The 23119-nt window shown below is 41.7% G+C and overlaps 1 protein-coding gene across 27 annotated transcripts in view; it reads left to right on the top strand.

Annotated features, from left to right (window-relative positions):
• The window catches only part of LOC139534027 (CUGBP Elav-like family member 2), a 199729-nt gene extending 190868 nt beyond the window's left edge, over nucleotides 1-8861 (top strand). For 14 of the 27 annotated variants that reach the window (XM_071332647.1, XM_071332646.1, XM_071332641.1 and 11 more), the window contains 3 exons: nucleotides 1577-1774; nucleotides 2156-2299; nucleotides 2446-8861. In XM_071332647.1, the coding sequence (XP_071188748.1) occupies nucleotides 1577-1774; nucleotides 2156-2299; nucleotides 2446-2573 (470 nt within the window). In that variant the 3' untranslated portion in view covers nucleotides 2574-8861. The remainder of the gene's footprint in view (nucleotides 1-1576; nucleotides 1775-2155; nucleotides 2300-2445) is intronic. The other 13 variants (XM_071332658.1, XM_071332662.1, XM_071332652.1 and 10 more) reach the window with 3 other exon arrangements.
• The last annotated feature ends 14258 nt before the right edge of the window (nucleotides 8862-23119 follow it).

Below are 23119 nucleotides of genomic sequence, written 5' to 3'. Positions count from 1 at the left end.
TCGTAAAGGTCAACGGTGCAATTATTCCTGAATAAATGAGTGACCTATAATTTCCAGCGCCGTGGTCATCATTTACCTCTCTGTCAGATGGTGGGGTGCGGCGGGACATTTGGGAATATCGATCCCCTCAGACTGTTGCCCTGCCAGGCAGTGAAGCCACACTAACAAGTGTAGCTGTCCTTTCTTACCTTGCTGCTCGTCGTTACCTTCTAAATGGCCAAATAAGGACGGGGGCATGCCAGGGACGTGCTGTTTGATTGGTGTTTGACACTGTTGGTATGGGGTCTGATTGGTCTAACAGTAGTGAGGTGATTTCTCCTCTGTGTGGGTGGTGAAAACGGCAAAGAGCGATAGATTGAGCGATGCTATTGAGGAGATTGAGATATTGGATCTTGAGTACACTAGCGGGTTCTGAAGTGTGGATGTTAAACTCGTACATTAGCCCTTGAGTGTCTCGTGTGTGTCGTGTTGTGTGTGTGGGGGGGGGGGCTAGGGATGTTGTCATGGTGATATTTCAGCGACTGGCTGCTTATTTCTGCTGTGGTGTTCCAGTTTGCATGGGTCAGGCCAGGCTCTCCATTCACCTCTGTGTTACGTGTTTTAATGTCTATTACGTGTAGGACAAGTGTATTATGCGTGTGTGTGAGAGATGAAATAAATAAATCAATATTTTGTGCATATAGTTACATATCCTGTACAAAATGTTTTGAAATGTGTTTTACATTGCGTATGTATGTATGTTGAGTGAATGAGTGTGTCTGTATGTATGTATGTTGAGTGAATGAGTGTGTATGTATGTATGTATATACACTACCGTTCAAAAGTTTGGGGTCACTTAGAAATGTCCTTGTTTTTGAAAGAAAAGCAAAAGAAAATTGTCCATTCAAATAACATTAAATTGGTCAGAAATACAGTGTAGACATTGTTAATGTTGTAAATGACTATTGTTGCTGGAAACGGCAGATTTTTTAAATGGAGTATCTACAAGGCGTACAGAGGCCCATTATCAGCAACTATCACTCCTGTGTTCCAATGGCACGTTGTGTTAGCTAATCAAAGTTTATAATTTTAAAAGGCTAATTGATCATTAGAAAACCCCTTTGCAATTATGTTAGCACAGCTGAAAACTGTTGTCCTGATTAAAGAAGCAATAAAACTGGCCTTTAGACTAGTTGAGTATCTGGAGCATCAGCATTTGTGGGTTCGATTACAGGCTCAAAATGGCCAGAAACAAAGGACTTTCTTCTGAAACTCGTCTGTCTATTCTTGTTCTGAGAAATTATGGCTATTCCATGCGAGAAATTGCCAAGAAACTGAAGCTCTCATACAACGCTGTGTACTACTCCCTTCAAAGAACGGCGCAAACTGGCTCTAACCAGAATAGAAAGAGAAGTGGGAGGCCCTGGTGCACAACTGAGCAAGAGGACAAGTACATTGTGTGTGTGTGTGTGTGTGTGTGTGTGTGTGTGTGTGTACTGTATGTATAATGAGTGTGTGTGTGATTAAACACAACCTGCAGTGGAGCTCTAATGAGTAAGTGCACTCTTCTTTTTGTACTGTTGGGTTTTATGTAAAGTTGCACAAATGCTCTCAGGTATGGCGGCCCTGAACGGAGGCCTGGGCGGCGTGGGGCTGACCAACGGCACGGCGGGCACCATGGACGCGCTCACACAGGCCTACTCAGGGATCCAGCAGTATGCAGCCGCAGCCCTGCCCACCCTCTACAGCCAGTCCCTGCTGCAGCAGCAAGGTGCCGCCGGCAGCCAGAAAGAGGGTCAGTGGGCGTGGGGTGGAGCCAGGGGGCGGAGGGAAGGGACAGGGGGAGGCAAGAGGCAAGAGGAGGGTGGAGGGGGTTCTGGAGAGTTGAGTGGGAAGTGAAGGAATCAAGCGGTGGAGTGTTGGGAGAGAGGTATGCACTCCCAATACAGCCAGACCCGACTGCAATAGTCTAACTGGCACAAGAAGCTTTCTAGTGAGATTACTAATGCAACAACGATGCTAACCACGGCTAGCCAGAAACAGGTTGGGCACTGAGGGTAGATGGGAGAGCATAGTGGGATAAAGACGTATGCATTAACTCTCTATAATCTCTTCACTCTGTATGTCTCTGGGTTTAACCCTTACCCGGTACTGTCCCGTGTCTCTCTCTTGTTAGGGCCTGAAGGTGCCAACCTGTTCATCTACCACCTGCCCCAGGAGTTTGGGGACCAGGACATCCTGCAGATGTTCATGCCTTTTGGAAACGTGGTCTCTGCCAAAGTCTTCATTGACAAACAGACAAACCTGAGCAAGTGCTTCGGTACGTCCACCAGCACAAACACACTGAAAACACACACCTGTGTATGAATGACATGTTCTATTCCTGTTAGTGCACCCTCTCTCTCTCTAACTCGCTCTCCCTCTCTCTTCTCTTGTACCCTGTCCATTTCCTTCTCTGCCTCCCAGGCTTCGTCAGCTATGACAATCCGGTGTCGGCGCAGGCAGCCATCCAGGCCATGAACGGCTTCCAGATCGGCATGAAGAGGCTGAAGGTGCAGCTCAAACGCTCCAAGAACGACAGCAAACCCTACTGATCTTAGCACTAGGGCCTATCTGCTCCCATGTTACCACTGCTAGGGTAAGTCCCCATACGAGCCACGACTTCTACACAGGAACTGGGGGAGGGAAGTAGAGGGAGGGGGGGAGACAACATTTGACCACCAGAGGGAGACACAATTTTCTCCTTGAGTTTTTTTTTTCTTCGCTTTTTTGTTCAGCAGTATTATTTATTATTACTATTATGATTTTTTTGTATTATCTTTCACATGAATGCTTCCATTACCACCTTTATTTTGTACCACTTTTTTAAAAAGTAGCTATCATCGGTAGCTTTTTCAGTTGTAAAACATATTTAATTTTCTACGTGATTATTTATATACTGTTATGAGAAGAATTTCGTTACTCGAAAAACAGAGTAAGAAAAAAAAGCAGAAGCTATATGATTTTGTTTTTTCTCTTTGTGAACCTGAGGCCTGATAAAATGTTGAGATAAAGGGTTAATTTCTGACACACCACGCACCGATATGCACATGACCCTTGACCTCCTGGTGTTGGTTTCCGGGCCAACCACCGCTGCTTCTCTGACCCCTGATGCCTGCTGACAGACACCATGGAACAAAGGGTTAAAAAACGAAACTTAGTGGCCTCTCACCTGTTAGTCAGTCAACGACAGCATCCCATACACTCCTCTATTTCATTATTATCAGGACTCCGGTCATTTTAATTTCTTAATGTGAAGAATGTTTATTTCACACTAAAACAATGTTAGCAAAGTATGATTTTCTGGGTCAGATCACATTGGTCTTTGTTGAAGGGGATATTGTGTAGAACATTTTCAAAGTAACATCCAGAATCTGATGAAGGCTATAAGAAAATAAATGTATGGGTGGGAAGTTAACTGAAAATACTTGATGTTTCTTGAGAGATAAAAAAAGAAATTCAAAGTACCGAAAGCCACAGGCCTGTACATTTTATTTGTAAAAAAAGCAGTTCTATTTTTATACAAAATTTTTACGGCCTCAGAAAAAAATGATTTTATTTATTGCTTATCGTTAAGTTATTGGACTCCTATAAAGAACAGAATCCGTTAGAATAGAACCTTGTTGAGTAGTCTTCTGAAATTCGGAACTGTAGAATTCTCTAGAACAGAGCCAGGTTCACACCTCGCTCTACCTCTGCTCCCTTCACTTTCACACGCCTCTCTCTGTCTGTGCATCACATCTGTCCATCTGTGATCAGTTCTTTCTCTCTCTCTCTCTCTTTCTCTCTCCATCAGTATCGGTACTTCACCTGTCAAATTTCAACCTTTCCTTGCGTTTCGTTTTTTTGTTCACGTGTATGTTTCGTTATGTTTCGTTCGTTTGTACTGTACAAAAACTTTTAAACAGTTTCTCCCAAATGACAATCCATCCTCCTTGCTCTCTAGGAGCATGTGGTACTGATGGATATAACTTTGGGTGCTTGGTGTATGAATGTGTGATAGTGTGTTTGTACTGTAAATGTGTGTGCGTGTGTCTGTTAGTATTAATCCAAATTGTAAATCATTTTTGTACAAAAAAAATGAAATAACGAGAGATAAAAAATTGCCAATTGTGTAGTGAGTGGTGTTGCCATTATGACCTGGTGGTTTGTATTGTTGTTTTGTTGTTTGTTGTTGTTGTTCCCCTGATTTTAATGCTGTAGTAATGTGGTGCCCTGGCTCTCTGTTCTGTGTGTAACTCTCTCCTCTCCCCTGTTTTCTTCCTATAGAACCCATCTCCATGCCTGTTAGCTCATCGTTTGCCTAGCATGTCTCTGTGGCGTGGCGTCCAAAAACAAAAAATACAAAAAAAGTCTCATCGTCCCGTCATTGTTTTCTGATGTCTTTTCTGAGCTCACCTGATCATAGCCTGGTCTCTGCCTACTGACCTTTTGAACTTAGCTTGACCTTTTTGGACTTTTTTTTGCATGTGACCTCATGTTGTTCTATTTTGAGGAGGTGGGGTGGATTGTGGATGAAGGAGGGGGGGGGGGGGGGAGCGAATCAACGTGAAGAAGTATAGCATCATTCATACAAAAAGACTGAACTCTTACAGACAAAAACAAAACGTTTCTTTTTAAAAACAGAAAAACCCTGTGGCAAAATGATTTCCATTCGATTGATTTAGTTATGTTTAGTTTCCTTCTTTTATGTTGGGTTTCGTTTTTTGTTCCTTTTTTCAGTTAAAGTAAACTTGAAAGTTCAGCACAGGGATTGGCTGTCTTGTTTCTGGCTCCACTAGCAATATGAGGCCAGAAGCGGACACTCAGTTTCCATGAAAAATAGACTACTTCCAAAACAGTTCTGAATAAAAACTGTCTGATCAATATTAGACTCTCTCAGAGCTCTGTAATTGTTTTTACATTTTTCAGGCAGTGTAAAGTTTTTTGATAAGGCCATTTTAAGTGGCTCTGTTTCTCATTAAAGTATATATAGAACCACTTTTTTCTAGAGTAGTTTAAGGTATTACAAAAATGTCAACAAAAAAAGACTTGCCCTGTTTGGGGGGAGAAATGCTACCTACGTGTCACCTTTTGCTGAACTGACTCACAGATAGACAATCCGTGGTTTAAATGCACATGATAAAGAAATGACCTATATTTTCTACTGTTTAAATTATAGAGCGAAAAAAAAGAAGAAAATACCTGTAACCCGCGTTAACGTTGGTGCTTCTTGTGAGTTTAGTTTTGGTTTCATTACAAGTCTAACGGTCTTAAGTGTCTCATGTTTTTAAAGAGAAGACTAAAAAAAATCTGTTTACTTGAACAATAGACAAAGCCTTTCATATGAATACTATTATAATTCTTCCTTTTGTCTTTTTTTTTAAGCAGTCCCGATTTGCTAAATTTCTTGTTGGGTAATTAGCTATATAAAATTCCTAAAAAATATATATATGAATATATAAATATATATATATATAACATGTCGGCTTGTGAAGCATCAATGTTAATATAATTTTATTTCTATCGTGGGAAACAATATTTAGATGTGTTTTGTTGTTCATTATAATGTGATTTTCTTTTCTTATAAAGAAAAAAAGAGTTTAGTGCCAAATTCTGAAGGTACATCCTGTCTATAGCGCGTCAGTGTATTTCTTGTAAAATTATTTGATAACATGGGTATTTTATTAAGTGTTTTGTATGGATCCCTCATATGTAAAAAAAAATATATAGATTTAAAAAAGAGTTTGTTAACTTGCTATTCTGTGGTCTTGTTGCCTGAAACTGTTCATGTTTTGCTTTTTTTGTAAAGATGTAAAAAGTGCCCATGTGTCATATATATATATATATATACACACACACTCGCACGTGTACACACACACACACACACACACACACACACACACACACACACACACACACACACACACACACACACACACACACACACACACACACACACACACACACACACACACACACACACACACACACACACTCATGCAGACCTCACAGTTGACTTTACTTTGTTGTTGTGTATGAGAGCCCCTGAGTGTGAGAGCCTCTACAGTCCAGTTTCCATGTTCCTGCCCACCAGTCTTTATATTACTGTTCACACGCTCTCTCTCACATACGTCACTCACACACACAGTTCTCACATGAGCCATTATACAGAGAATTCTGCAAAGCCTTATCACAAGCCCTTACATGAACACACTCACATTCTCGCCAAACACTCTCGCTTCGTCCTTTCACTTTGACAAATGTAAAGTCTTATTTTAAGCATCTCTCTCATTATACCCTAAATCAAGGACAAGTTTTTAGTTGAAGTTGCTACAGACTGGGATGGGGGCATCGTTATTTGCTGGTCATGTTTGTGTCACATCAAGCAACATGAATGTGTTGCTTTCATGAGGTAAGTGAAGGGCAAGACTTTTCCACACAAGCCTCATACCCTCCCCAGATCCAGACAAAACAATGTTGATAGTACAGAATGATTTTCAGCTGTTTGGTTTTGTTGCTTCTACCATTGACAGTTTCTTATAGACATGTACCAGTATTGGTAATTACACCATTATTACAAAAATATGTTTGCCCTGTTGTAAATGTTGTGTAATGTAGTGTAACTGGCCAAAACAGTGTTGAGATGCCAAAGTATTATGTCAAGATTCTCATAGTCAATCCGTTTACATGACACAATGCTGTCTGTCCGTCAGTCTCAGTATTCTGTAAAACTGCCCCCGATTCCCTTCCCTGGAAACCTAGTTTACGGTCTGCAAAACGCAGCACTATTTTATACAAAAACTCACCAGTCGCCTTAACCAGGGAGTGTTGTGTCGAAAGACTTGTCTAATAGGATCTAAAATCTGTATGTAAGTAGGTGGTGTTTGCCAAGTCTAAGTGTACTGTATTGTACTGTACCTCCAGCTTCTCCAACTCTGGGTAAGCGTGTCACCATTTTGTCCCACAACGCAGAGTAGAGAAGCAAAATGGCCTCCTTCTTCTTTAGTGTGGCTCTCAAACTGAAAACCAAGGGAGAATAAATAAGTTATTGTTATCCGTTTCATCGTCTTTTTACAGAATAACAATGTTTATTTGAAATACCAAGCCAAATGGAGGAGGGTTCGTAAAGTGCAGACAGGGGAAATAAAATGAGATGAAAGGGTAGCTATCTTCAGTTCTTAGACAGCAAAACAACAGTCTCGGCCAAGAGACAGAGCCTTTACCATGTCAAACGACCAAGTCAATGCCAAACTTCCGTTGAGTCCATAGCATATCAAATTGACATTTCCTAAAGCAGTAAGCATGAGTAATGCCATAAAAACAGCTCTAACTACCTGCACAAAAGTAATCAGGATTGCCAATATGTCATACTACACATATGTCAGTGTTAATAGATAATTTTGTCGTTAACGTGCGCTGATCGTAGTCTCCTTATGAGACAGCTGCCGTATTAGGCCTAAGACCCTTCAGGAATCCTCTCTGTGAGGAACATCTTTGCACTCTAAATACATTAGGTAACATAAACAGACAACAGGGTTACATCAACTCACAGTGCACCATAATGTGTTGCAGGCGTAGAGGCTTTGGTTTTTCTGTTTGTTTTCGGTTCATCCCGTAGCCAACTACTTATACTTTGGGAGATGGTAATGTATGGACATGTGTGTGTTTTTACAAAACTTAAGCATCCCCCAATTCCCAAATCTCTCACTCACACATACACACACAGCGTGGGTTGGCACAGTGTAGTCTGATTGAAGTTGCAGTCTGTTAGATGTTTCTGAAAAAGCACAAGAGTGTCCTCCGCAGACAGACCGTTAGACAGGAATGTCTGTTGAGTGCCTCACATCTCAGGGGCTGTCATCACCGATGCTTGTTGTAGTCTTTCAATCTTGTCACTGTTCTGTTCTCTTTCTTTCATAATTATCTAAAGTGCTATTTATCAAACAATTACATTTTAAAGGAAAAATACTTGTAGTTTCTTTGCATTTTGGCTTATTATGTCTAGTTTTGGGGGGAAATGTTTGTTTTCTCTCTCTTTCTGTGCCGTAAAGAGCTTGTTGTCTGTAGATGAATATAATTTTGTTTGATTCTAAAGGATTTCAATAGTTTTAAGTATTGTCTTGAGAGAAGCCAAAGTCAGTGCATTTCAGTGGATTCTGTAAGCGTGATGTATGTTTGTTTGACAACACTTTGAAATCTGTCATTGGATGGGATTGAAAAAGTACAAAAAATGCAGGCTTTCCTATTTCTACAAATGATTGTACTTATGCATTTTGTACCAGTGAAACTTTTTATACTGGAGATTAAAGGAAACAAAAAAAAACTATTAGAAAACAAACCTGTCTGGCCTCATGATGTGGCCTGACCTTTGTTGACTGGTTCCCGAGTATGATTTATAGCTGGCATCAAGAAAGTTGTCTTTTGATATACGATTTTCTAGAAGAACTTTGGCTTGGTTTCTTTAATTAATTAACTTCTTATTTTTCCTTACTTCAGTGTTGTTCTTTTTGCAAAGAGGGGTTAGGTGAGTGTTGGTTTCTTTTTGGCTTATAAATAGTTATAGCCATTTGTCTATACAAAAAAAACGGTAAGTTTCATTTAACTTCTGTATTGTGACGTCTACATGATAAAACAATTAGGAATATAAATATTTAGTCACCTTCAGTGGATTAATGTATTAGTTTAATAAAAAGATAAACTAATTAGAGGTTTTTGTTTTTAACTGTTTAGATTTTTCTGGTTTCTCTGTCCTCTGTGAACTAACTGTGTAGCTGAAGCAGTCAGGATTATTTTTGTAAACGTATGTTCTTGTGTGATGCAGTTACTTGCTTCTGTCTCCGATATTAAACCATTTTTCCTAATACTCGTCTCTGTGTGTGTGTTGTTGTTGTTGTGGTGTTCCAGTGGCTGTCTGATGTCGTAACGTTTCACGCAACCCCACGTTTCACGTCTCTATCTCTCCTTTTCTCTCTCAATCGCTCTCTTCCTCTCTGGTGTTTGTTCCTTGTTTTACACATAGTACAGTTGATTTCATCCCCAAGTGACAATTCACTATGGTGTCCTCAGTAAACATGGTAAATATACATCAAGGTGTGTCTATGTATATTACTGTGTAGCCCAAGATGATATGACAGTTCATCACCTTTCGGGAAAAAATCAAATTGACAATCAAATTTGTAAAACAAAATTCTACTTTAGGCTGTGGTGCTTGGGGGCCATGATAATGAAAAATATTTCAACAAGAAATAGCATGACAGGATTTTGTGAGTTGTAGGAACACAAAACTGTTATCTGACTTAATCACTCTCACAACAATTGAATTATCATAAATCGAGCTCTGTGCCTCCTGGCCTTGCATCATCCTCCAATGTGTCTCTGCCTGACTACCTAATTGGCCGGAAGGTTTCAAAAGAGGGCAGGTCTTTCTGCTGTCCCTGATTAGGAAACGGCTGCTATTGGCCAATGTGAGGGTTCCCTCATCAGGGATTGGCCTGTGCTGTACACTGTTCTGGGCATGGTCTGTCTACTATGTCTGTCCAACTCCACTTCTGTACCGTGTCAGTACTGCATCCCCTAATATGTAGAGAAATAGGAAAGGAAAGAGTTAAAGCTACACCTTTTAAACATAGATTCCCTATCAATTTGACATATGACAATGTATCCAAATAAAGAATGATGTGTGTACTTTATAGAATGATCTCACACTATGTGTGTGTCCTGCTACATTTACAGGACCCTTCATTTCTACGCCTCACAACAATTTTGATCTACAAAAATGAGGTCTGGTTGGTGCTAGAGGCAAACAACTGCAACAATTCAGTTTTTTTTTTTTTTTGCGTCAAGGGATAATTTTTACTTTCATCAGTGCAATACTCAACCAAGCCTATTATGAAATATTGTTGGTTTTTAGGGAGGACATACAATAAAACTCATATAGCGTGTGGATCATAACCGTAGGTAGATTACTATTATCATAATCTCACCTAGAATTTCAGAAAGAGGATCAGTTTTTTTTTCTCTCATGTGGTTACCCATTTTCCATTCAACAACCCAAAGCCAAAGGAGGTGGGGAAAAGGTCTTTTAAAAAGCACATTTAATGCTTTATCTGTCTGACAGAAAAAGGGGACGCAAGGAAAATTCCTCCAATTCTGCCATGTCAGGTTGTCATTATTATGAAAGGACGTAATTGTGGGGTTGTTATTTCCCAATTTACACACGCTCAACCTGGTAAATATCCAAACCTACACTGAGTATACAAAACATTAAGAACACCTGCTCTTTCCATGACATAAACTGGATTCACCTGGTCAGTCTCTCACGCTCAACCGTTTCATGTGTGTATCAAGAAGCATTGGAGTCAACATTGGCAAGCATCCTTGTGGAACGCTTTTGACACTTTGCAGAGTCCATTCCCCGACAAATTGGGGGAGACGGATGAAACTCAATATTAGGAAGGCGTTTTCACCGGATTTGAGTTTCGTAACCAGGACTGCGAAAGCAACTCTACCATCGCATCACCTGCTATCAAAAAGGGCCAGTCAGGTAGGTGCACACTCACTATGACCTCTGACCTAACCTGGAGAATACAGCCACATGTCAGGTAAGATCCTCCAACACATAACATCTAAGTAACATGGTAAAGTACTACGTCTAACCAGGTAATCCACATCACTAAAACTCAAATCAGTAAATCAGACTATGCTAATTTCTTCATGACACATGCCATCGGGGTCACTTGTTTAAAAAAACGTGTATTCAGGCAAGGTACTGTCAAGATAGTAGTAGACACTAGCAAGACTGTTTGAAGGGGTTTTCATAGACTAATAGTAGTGAAATAGTAGGGCACTGACAGTTACAAATGATATACAAGTAATACACTGCACTATGTTTATACAATAGAATAGTCTGAGAGAGAACTGTCAGACACAGCAGTGTTTACATCACCGCTACAAGGAACTGCTCCATTATTCAAATGTTCAGACACCCTACAGGGATACCGGCACAGCACACACTTCCAAAACTACACTGCCACACTCTCCCTCTACCAGACTCCCTATAGGCACAGTAAAAACACTTCCTTCTGTAACTGGGAGGTGTACTTTCCAGACACTTCTACAGAGGAAAAGAAGAGAGAGAGAGGGAGAGAAAGAGAACAGGAGATGGGAAAGGGAGAGAGAACAGGAGATGGGAAAGTGAGAGGGAGAGAGAACAGGAGATTGGGAAAGTGAGAGAAGTTGAGAACAGAGAGGTATACTACAAAGCAGGATCAATGAGTTAGCCCATGGTGCTGGAAGTTCTGGGTGGGGGTGCTGTCGGTGGGAGGGGGGGGTGCTAAATATACACTGAACAAAAATATAAATGCAACATGTAACAATTTCAAAGATTTTACTGAGTTACAGTTCATAGGAAATCAGCCAGACGGAATAAATTCATTATGCCCTAATATATGGATTTCACATGACTGGAATACAAATATGGACCATAAAAAAATAGGGGTGTGGATCAGAACCAGTCCGTATCTGGTGTGACCACCATTTGCCTCATTCAGTGAAACATCTTATTTGCATAGAGTTGATCAAGCTGTTGATTGTGGAATGTTGTCCCACTCCTCTTCAATGGCTGTGCGAAGTTGCTGGATATTTGCGGGAACTGAAACACGCTGTCGTACACGTTGATCCAGAGCATCCCAAATATGCTCAATGGGTGACATGTCTGGTGAATAAATTGTCTTCGATAAAATTGAATTGTGTTCGTTGTCCGTAGCTTATGCCTGCCCATACCATTACCCCATCACCACCATGGGGCACTCTTCACAACGTTGACATCAGCAAACCGCTCGCCCACACAAAGCCATACACGCTGTCAGCAATGTGGTTTCTGACAGTTTGTGCAGAAATTCTTTGGTTGTGCAAAGCCACAGTTTCATCAGCTCTCTGGGTGGCTGGTCTCAGATGATCCACCGGGTGAAGAAGCCGGATGTTGAGGACCTGGGCTGGCGTGGTTACACGTGGTCTGCAGTTGTGAGACCGGTTGGACGTACTGCCAAATTCTCTAAAACAACATTGGAGGCGGCTTATGGTAGAGAAATTAACATTCAATTATCTGGCAACAGCTCTGGTGGACATTATTGCAGTCAGCATGACAATTGCATGCTACCTCAAAACTTGAGACATCTGTGGCATTGTGTTGTTTGACAAAACTGCACATTTTAGAGTGGCCTTTTATTGTCGCCAGCACAAGGTGCACCTGTGTAATGATCATTATGTTTAATCAGCTTCTTAAAATGCCACACCTGTCAGGTGGATGGATTATCTTGGCAAAAGAGAAATTCTCATTAAAAGGGATGTAAACAAATTTGTGCACAAATTGAAAGAAAAAAGCTTTATGTGCTAATGGAAACTAGCTGGAATCTTTATTTTAGCTCATGGAACATGGGACCAACACTTTACATGTTGAGTTTATATTTTTGTTCAGTGTAGCTATGTCAAATCGAATCAAATCAAATTGTATTTGACACATGCGCAGAATACAACAGGTGTAGACCTTACCATGAAATGCTTACTTACAAGCTTTTAACCAACAATGCTGTTCAAGAAATAGAGTTGAGAAAAGTTCAAAAAGTAACACAAGAAAATGACATAATAATAACAAGGCTATATACTGGCATGCATAGATATACATACTATGCATGCCAGTCTTTCTTGGCTAAGAGTTGAGGAGAGACTGACTGCATCACTTCTTCTTTTTATAAGAAACATTAATGTGTTGAAAATTGTTTGCATAGTCAACTTACACACAGCTGTGACACACACACTTATCCCACCAGACATGCCACCAGGGGTCTTTTCACAGTCCCCAAATCCAGAACAAATTCAAGAAAACGTACAGTATTATATAGAGCCCTTATTGCATGGAACTTCCTTCTATCTCATATTGCTCAAATAAACAGCAAACCTGGTTTCAAAAAACAGATAAAGCAACACCTCGCGGCACAACGCCTCTCCCCTATTTGACCTAGATAGTTTGTTTGTATGCATTGATATGTAGGCTACGTGTGCCTTTTTAAAAATGTACTGTATGTCGTTTTGTCCTTGAGCTGTTCTTGTCTAATGATGTTCTGTATTATGTCATTCTGTATTATGTTTCATGTTTTGTGTGGACCCCAGGAAGAGTAGCTGCTGCTTTTGCAACAGTGGGGATCCTAATAAAATACCAAAAATACCAAAATATACAGGGGATTGGTTAGGAGCCAGTAAAATGGCAGCCCATTTCAAGTTTATCTTTCTAAAAACAAACAATGTATTTCAGAATATTCAGGCAAGTTAGCTGGCTAACTCCTTGATCTTGCGTTGTAGCAGGTTCGCAACTTTTACTGGGGACACACATTCTGAAAATGCATTTTTGTACCCCCCAGTTTTATCATTGGAATGTGATACAAAACAACGTAACGGTGTGGTTTGGGACTATGCGGATGCCTCTGGGCGGTCGGGTAGGCTGTTAGGAGTGTTTAAACGCCTTGATTTGGGACCATGCGGACACCACAGAGCGGTCTGACAGGCTGTGTGAAGGCAAAGCTTCTGGAAGGCTGGCTGGGCCAGCATGGGATAGTTGAGCATAGTTCAGCGTACGCGTTACGGTCTTTCACCGAGTTGTAAAAATAACAGAAACTAGCTCCTCTTTAGGTAACTGCTAACTAGTGTTTATTCGCAGTGCTGATCTAGAATTGTAACTGACATGTAACGTTAGCTAATGTTTCATCCTCTCTTGACTGAGGTGAATGAATAAGCTACACTCGTGAGTAGCTTCCACAGCCAGGTCAGCTCTAGCTTCCAGTTATCTGTTAGATAGTAATAATAGCCACCTCATATCGTTATCTAACAGCAGTTGTTTGTATGAACATGTTTTGTAGCTTTTGTTTTGTCACGTTTCAGAAGTAAATTAACTTGGCAAGCTCTCGCCAGTTGATGTCCCGTTAGAGAAATAGCTTTACAGTGGCGACCCGTCATTCAGGGCAGGTGGGGCACCATTCTAGAAAGAAAGAAAAAATATATAATATATATATAGACTGCTGAGACGGAGTCTACAACCCACACAAGTGGCTCAGGTAGTGCAGCTCATCCAGGATGGCACATCAATGCGAGCTGTGGCAAGAAGGTTTGCTGTGTCTGTCAGCGTAGTGTCCAGAGCATGGAGGCGCTACCAGGAGACAGGCCAGTACATCAGGAGACGTGGAGGAGGCCGTAGGAGGGCAACAACCCAGCAGCAGGACCGCTACCTCCGCCTTTGTGCAGGAGGAGCACTACCAGAGCCCTGTAAAATGACCTCCAGCATTTCATAGTTGTGATGTCTTCACTATTATTCTACAATGTAGAAGATAGTAAAAATAAAGATAACCCTATGAATGAGTAGGTGTGTCCAAACGTTTGACTGGTACTGTATATTTACCAAAACATATATGGGAGATTGGAAATGATGCAGACAATTACATTGATGGAAGCCACAATCTATCTGCAATATTAAAGCTGATCTACCCATAAAAAAAAAATATATATTTATTTATTATTATGTACCCCTTAGGAGATGGGAAAGTGAGAGAGAACAGGCAATAGGAAAGTGAGGGAGAGTGAGTACAGGAGATATGAAAGTGAGGGAGAGTGAGTACAGGAGATAGGAAAGGAGTGGTGTAAAATAATTTAAAGTACTACTTAAGTAGTTTTTGGGGGTATTTATATGTTTGACTACTTTTCTTTACTACATTCCTTAAGAAGAAAATATTGTACTTTTTACTCCATACATTTTCCTTGTCACCCATAAGTACTCGTTATATTTTGAATGCTTAGCAGGACATGAAAATAATAAAATTCACTCACTCGTCAACTTAACATCTATGGTCATCCCTACTGCCTCTGATCTGGCGGACTCACTAAACACACATGCTTCGTTTGTAAACTGTGTCTGAATGTTGGAGTGTGCCCATTGCTTTCTGCAAATAAAATAAAAACAAGAAAATGGTGCCATCTGGTTTGCTTAATATAAGGAATTTGAAATTATTTTTACTTTTGATACTGAAGTATATTTTAAACAAAATACTTTTATACTTTTATCCAAGTAGAATTTTACTGGGTGACTTTTACTTGAGTCATTTTCTATTAAGGTATCTTTACTTTTACTCAAGTATGATAGTTGGGTACTTTTTCCACCACTGTGGGAAAGTGAGGGAGATGAGTACAGGAGATGGGAAAGTGTGGGAGATTGAGAATAGGAGATGGGCAAGTGGGAGAGAGCGGGTGAGAACAGGAGATGGGAAAGTGTGAGAGAGCGGTTGAGAACAGGGGATGGGAAAGTGTGAGAGAGTGGGTGAGAACAGGAGATGGGAAAGTGTGAGAGAGCGGGTGAGAACATGTGATGGGAAAGTGTGAGAGAGCGGGTGAGTACAGGAGATGGGAAAGTGTGAGAGAGCGGGTGAGTACAGGAGATGGGAAAGTGTGAGAGAGCGGGTGAGAACAGGAGATGGGAAAGTGTGAGAGAGCGGGTGAGTACAGGAGATGGGAAAGTGTGAGAGAGCGGGTGCGAACAGGAGATGGGAAAGTGTGAGAGAGAACAGGAGATGGGAAAGTGAGAGTACAGGAGATGGGAAAGTGTGAGAGAGCGGGTGAGAACAGGAGATGGGAAAGTGAGAGAGTACAGGAGATGGGAAAGTGTGATAGAGTACAAGAGATGGGAAAGTGTGAGAGAGTACAGGAGATGGGAAGAGGATTGTTTGATGAGCCTAATGAAGATTAATCACCCAGAGAGGAAGCTGTTGCCCCCCACCTCCTAGCAGAGATACAGGAAACTCATCTAATCTATCAAAGTGCTCATATTACGGCTGAGGTTTGTCGACAGGCGGTACGCAGACACTCCAAACAGATTGAGGTTGGTGCTGCAAACAGACAAAGACATCCCAGTCCCACTGATTGTAAAGGGAGGTGACACTTTAAAAGTGGCCAATATGCTGCTCTAATTATCATTATATAAATTATTGACACTAATGTCTATGGACATCGCAACAGACACGGGCGCATCTACATCATGGGAGCCAAAGGGTGTCACTGGCAGAGCCCAGAAGACCACAGTAAGATCTACAAGGGATCTACTACTGGTAGGTTAATCTCCCCAACTCACAATGTCAGTGGCTCTGGGGTTGAGACCTTGTCTTGCAACCTAGAGGTCATAGGTTCAAATCTTATATCTGGCACTTCTGTCTAAAATTCTGCATCTCTCAATGTCAAATATACAAAGAGAAGAGGCAAAAGTGTGATGAGTCAGTGGCTCTGAGGATAATATATACTTTGAAGCTAAGGGTTTGGGGTTCAAGTCTCATCACCTGTGCTTTTGATTACATTTCTGCACCTATCACGCCACAGAGTAAGGATCTTGCCCCCTAAGCACAGGGTTGTAGGTTTGAACAAAGGTGCCAGCTCCTGGGCATGGTTGCCTACTGAGGACTCTGCTGGTCAGTGAGTCAGAGCCCCTTTGGGAGCTGCTGCCACACAAAGTGGTGTTGGCTGTAAAGGCATGATAAGCAGAGGGGGGAAATTCCTGGGGTTCCCCCCTGCGTTTCCAGACAATAGGTTACTTTTTCTCCATAACCACTGCACTTCGCTGGAGAGGGGACCCCAGGTATTCATCCTCATGAATTATGACAGCCTTCCAACTATCCCAGAGCGTCAACACAACCAGGTGATGAGCCAGGGATCAAACCTGCAACCCCGCGCTTCAGAGGAGAGAACCTTAACACAGCGCCACCGGCTCTTTCACACTCTGAATGTGAAGAAATACACACAAGCTAAGGATTGAACCCACAGCCACAGATTCCTCCACATATCTGTGTATTTCAGATGGAAAGGCACCGCTGCAGAATTACGTAACATACACCATATTCCAGGGCTGCATAGTACATACAACTTCTATATAAGACAGTTACACACTAGCTACCACTGCCATTACAGGAGACACGTTGAGAAAGTAGTGAACTCATGACCTCTGGTGGACAAGGTGGGAGTCATTCCAGAGAGCTCCACTAGTTCTGACTGAACTCTCCCCCTCTTCACAACACCTAAAGCCACGGAACAATAACGTAGGCCTCGATTCAATCAGATCGAGCATTAACCTGCACTGGCTGACATCCACATAGAGGATGTTTGGCGGTGTAACTGCGGTAGGAGATGACAAATCGATGAGCGGGTGCCCTTGTGCGTGACCAACCACTCCCTTCCTTATTATCCCAACTGCATTAGCAGTTCAAAACGGTGCTAGAAAGTGTAGGCTCTATCGATGCTAGAAATAATTACAGGAAGTCAAGTGTTTCCCCTATACGTGTCTATGGGAACAGCTATACCAGACTAATCGAGGTGTAGACAATAGAACATCACGCATTGACATGTTTGAACTTGTAACGCGGCTGCATGGGATTTGTCGGATATAAAGTTGGGTGTGGTTTCATTGCATCCAATGGCAGTGTCCGCGATAAAGTAACACAAGGAGCCACTTGTGGATCTCTAACGCGGTTCCACCTCCGGCACCGGCAAAATTACCACTATGTGGATGACGGCTAGCGCAGATCTGATAGAATCTAGCCCAAGGTTTGAATCGAGCCAGGGCAGCAGTTTCAAATAAAAATTGTTCCTTGATCATTGACTTAACCATGGTATGGTTGATTGAAATCCTATGTCCAACTCTAAAGCCAAACTTCAGAAACTCTCCATCATTATAAGGAAGAGGGCAGGATGGCCACACAGAGAGGCTTTGAAGGAGGGGTGGCCTCTGAATCACCAGATTTAGGTTGCAGGTTCAAGAGCATCCAATGAAAGTATGAGCAAAACAAAATTCCTTATCTAGAATACACTATCTCCACTTTGGTTTAGCAAACAAAGACTTGAGAATCTAATTGTAACAAAGTTGAATTCTATATGTGGGCATCACCGCCGTTCCTCTAGTCTGGTGGAAGTGTCACCGCCGTGTCGGCTCTCCACAGTCGACTGGGCGGTGCTCAGCAGGGTTCAGTCCCCGAAGTCTCCCCCTTTCCTTCAGAACTGAGCTGTTCTCGACCCAACCAACCAGCCATGGAGATATGTCACTCGCTGTGGAATTCGAAGAAAGCGTACTCTGGCAACGGGAGATGTTGAGCCTGGACCTGACACAGACCAGAAACTGCTTTGCCGCCCTGGTTCCAGCGGTTCCGGTGCCTTCTTCCTTGGGGGCTTCCCATTCAAGATCGGATCCGGAGGTACCCGTGTCTTCGTCCTCTGTTCTGTCTCGCTCTCTGGTGGCTTCTACCTCGGGTTCAGATCCTCGGAGCTCCCACCTTCATCAGACCATGAGGCTGCCTAAGAGACCGGCCCATTCAACATCACCAGCTGTCATCATAGGCAGCTCTATGGTGAGAAACATCTCGGTCCCCAAGGCAAAAACCCTGTGCTACCCAGGAGCACGAGTACAGGACTTCACAAGGCTGCTTCCGACTGTTCTACCACAGATGCCGGGAGCTAACACTGTTGTAGTCCATGTGGGGTCAAACAACATCACGAGGGCTAGCTCGAAACATCTGAAAAGGGATTGTAAAAGAACTGATTTTAGCATTAAAAGACTCCAAAAAACGGCCAATCATTTCAAGTCCAGTACCATCGTTTGGCCGTGGTTGTGAAAGATTCAGCAGGCTACTGGCATTACACATCTGGCTAAAAGATTACTGTAGCTCTGCTGGAGTCACTTTAATAGAAAACTTTGACACCTTCTGGAAACAGAAGATACTCTACAGGAATGACGGAGTCCATCCAAATCATCTTGGCTCCTGGACTCTGTCCACGCATTTCAAGGCTACGTTGAAACAATGACTTATCAATGACCCAAGACCAGCTCGGTTAATCCCTACCATTGTGACAATGAGTCGTCATAATGCTGCATCAAATGTACATTATCCTAGGGGCGTTGGCAGACACAATGTAAGTCACTTAATTTATGTCCCCCTAATTGCCCTGAATACCTCGGTTGATCCTACAGCTATTGTATGCAGTAATCATGAGCCTATGAACCATATTTACACTGTTAGCACTGAAGCGGTGTGCCCTAGTAGGAAGACCACTTTGTGCAGCTCACCCTGCACTATCAGCTTCAATATTTATATTACTATTTATAAATAACATGAGCAAGTCTACTTCTGATAAGCTTTGCAGTAAAGCAATTAAAAACAATCAAAAAACCCAGCAAAGTGCTAAAAATAGCCCATATTAACATATGCTTCCTGAGAAACAAGGTCCATGAAGTTAATAACTTGCTTGTAACAGATGACATTCATATTCTGACTATCTCTGAAACGCACTTAGATAATACTTTTGATGATACAGTGGTAGCAATACATGGTTATAACATCTACCGAAAAGACAGAAATGCCAACGGGGGCGGTGTTGCGGTCTATATTCAGAACCACGTTCCTGCAAAGCTTGGAGACGATCTAATGTTAAATACTGTTGAAGTAATATGGCTACAGGTTCTTCTGCCTCACCTAATGCCCATTCTTGTGGGAAGCTGCTATACACCACCAACTGCTAACAGTCAGTATCTGGATAATATGTGTGAAATGCTTGATAATGTATGTGATATCAACAGAGAAGTATATTTTCTGGGTGATTTAAATATTGACTGGCTCTCATCAAGCTGCCCACTCAGGAAAAAACGTCAAACTGTAACCAGTGCCTGCAACATGGTTCAGGTTGTCAGTCAACCTACCAGGGTATTTACAAACAGAACAGGAATGAAATCATCAACATGTATTGATCACATCTTTACTAATGCTGCAGAAATCTGCTTGAAAGCAGTATCCAAATCCATAGGATGTCGTGATCACAATATAATAGCCATATCTAGGAAAACCAAAGTTCCAAAGGCTGGGCCTAATATAGTGTATAAGAGGTCAAACAATAAGTTTTGTAGGGATTCATATGTTGAGGATGTAAATAATATTTGCTGGTCTGTGGTGTGTAATGAGGAGCAACCAGACGCTGCACTTGACACATTTATGAAATTGCTTATTCCAGTCACTAATAAGCATGCATTCATTAAGAAAATGACTGTAAAAACTGTTAAATCTCCTTGGATTGATGAGGAATTTAAAAATTGTATGGTTGAGAGGAATGAGGCAAAAGGTATGGCAAATAAGTCTGGCAGCCCAACTGATTGGCAAACGTACTGCAAATTAAGAAGTCATGTGACTAAACTAAATAAAAATAAAAACAAACTATACTATGAAACAAAGATAAATGATATAAAGAATGATAGTAAAAAGCTTTGGAGAACCTTAAATGATATTTTTGGGGAAAAAGCCAACTCGGCTCCATCATTCATTAAATCAGATGGCTCATTCATCACAAAACCCATCGATGTCGCCAACTACTTTAATGACTTTTTCATTGGCAAGATAAGCAAACTTAGGGATGACATGCCAGCAACAAACTCTGAAACTACACATCCAAGTATATCTGGCCAAATTATGAAAGACATGAATTGTACTTTTGATTTCCGTTAAGTCAGTGTGGAAGAGGTGAAATGTTTTGTTGTTGTCTATCAACAATGACAAGCCACCGGGGTTTGACAATATGGATGGAAAATTACTGAGGATAATAGTGGACGATATTGCCACTCCTATTTGCCACATCTTCAATTTAAGCCTACTAGAGAGCGTGCGCCCTCAGGCCTGGAGGGAAGCTGAAGTCATTCTGCTATCTAAGAATAGTAAAGCCCCCTTTACTGGCTCAAATAGCCGACCAATCAGACTGTTAGCAACCCTTAGTAAACTTCTGGAAAAAATGGTGTTTGATACAATGCTATTTGACAGTAACCAAATTGACAACAGACTTTCAGCACGCTTATAGGGAAGGACACTCAACAAGCACAGCACTTACACAAATGACTGATTATTGGCTGAGAGAAATGGATGATAAAATGACTGTGGGTGTCACGCCCTGATCTGTTTCACCTGTTCCTGTGATTGTCTCCACCCCCCCAGGTGTCGCTTATTTTCCCCAGTGTATTCATCCCTGTGTTTCCTGTCTCTCTGTGCCAGTTCGTCTTGTATGTTAGTCAAGTCAACCAGCGCGTTTTTCCTGTACTCCTTTTGCTATTCTCTTTTTTATAGTCCTCCCGGTTTTGACCCATGCATGACTCTGGACTACTTTCCCGCCTGCCTGATCTGACCTTGATTCTGCCTGCCCTTCGGTACCTTTTGGACTCTGAACTGGTTTTGACCCTTTTGCCTGTCAACGACCATTCTCTTGCCTTCCCCTATTGGATTAATAAAAATTGTAAGACTCAAACCATCTGCCTCCTGTCTCTGCATCTGGGTCTCACCTTGTGTCATGATAGTGGAGGCTGTCTTGTTAGACTTCAGTGCAGCTTTTGACATTATATATCATAGTCTGCTGCTGGAAAAATGTATGTGTTATGGCTTTACACCCCCTGCTATAGTGTGGATAAAGAGTTGTCTAACAGAACACAGAGGGTGTTCTTTAATGGAAGCATCTCAAACATAATCCAGGTAGAATCAGGAATTCCCCAGGGTAGCTTTTTAGGCCGCTTGCTTTTTTCAATCTTTACTAATGACATGGAACTGGCTTTGAGTAAGTCCAGTGTGCTTACGTATGCGGATGACTCAAAACTATACACGTCAGCTACTACAGCGACTGAAATGATTGCAACACTTAACAAAGCGCTGCTCTGCCTTAACAAGGCAGGTCCTATAGGCCCTAGTTTTATCGCACCTAGACTACTGTTCAGTAGTGTAGTCAGGTGCCACAAAGAGGGACTTGGGAAAATTGCAGTTGGCTCAGAACAGGGCAGCACGGCTGGCCCTTAAAAGTACATGGAGAGCTAACATTAATGACATGCATGTCAATCTCTCATGGCTCAAAGTGGAAGAGAGATTGACTTCATCATTACTTGTTTTTGTAAGAGGAGTTGACAAACAAGCTGAATGCACCAAGCTGTCTGTTTAAAATACTAGCAGACAGCTCGGATACTCATACATACCCCACAAGACATGCCACCAGACAGACAGACAGTCCCCAAGTCCAGAACAGACTATGGGAGGCACACAGTACTACATAGAGCCATGACTACATGGAACTCTATTCCACATCAGGTAACTGATGCAAGCAGTATAATCAGATTTAAAAAGCGTAAAAATACACCTTATGGAACAACGGGGACTGTGAAGAGACACACACAAAGGTACAGACATGCATACGCACACATTGTGATGTTGTTGTATGGTGGTATTGAACATTTTGTGTTGTGGATATGTGGTGATGTAGTGATGTTATATGATGTACTGTTTTATCTTTAGCTCATTCAGTACAAACATATGTCACTGTTTTATCTGTTTTATCTGTAATGTGGGTGCTTTGGTGTGTTTGGATCCCAGGAAGAGTAGCTCCTGCTTTGGCAGCAGCTAATGTGGATCCCTAATAAATACAAATACAAAATACAAAGGAAGGCCTACATTTGTTTTCTCATAGTACTTTAAACAAACTTTGTAATAACCAAATAGACACTGTTTTTGGGCAAAATATTTATTCAATGTATGTAGAGTTAATATCCAAAACTTGCATTTTCAGAAACGCTCCCAAAATGACTTATATAGTACTCTACTGCCATCTTGTGACTATGAAGGAACATGCAGCTGGAATATGCTTTTATTTCCATTAGTCTGATCTGAACAGTCTCATAAAAACATATGATGCGGTTAAACTTTATGCACCATTAAATAAGTATTTTCCTTCCAATACCAAAAGGCCACAGTAAGTGCTACCTATCACTTGTGCATGAATTGTAAAAGGTAAACCATTAGGGTTATGAGGTGGTTAGAGCCCATAAATGTTATCCACTATTACATGATTCCTATTGAAGCTTGGGTGTGTTGTTTGTTTACCTCTCCTGCTTGTTCCTATGCAGGCTCTCTAGTGTGGGAAGCATCCTGGGCACCTCGTGGGTGTTTGATTCCTGGTCCACACCCAGAGAACCCCTGTGTATCTGTGGGTCCACAGTCACCAACATGAAGGAGGATCATTAGGATGGAGACTGCCT

The sequence above is a fragment of the Salvelinus alpinus genome, chromosome 11 (genome assembly GCF_045679555.1).
Source record: "Salvelinus alpinus chromosome 11, SLU_Salpinus.1, whole genome shotgun sequence".
NCBI lineage: Eukaryota > Metazoa > Chordata > Actinopteri > Salmoniformes > Salmonidae > Salvelinus > Salvelinus alpinus.
The sequence above is the reverse complement of the archived record's forward strand: the minus strand, read 5'-3'. Positions and strand labels throughout refer to the sequence as shown.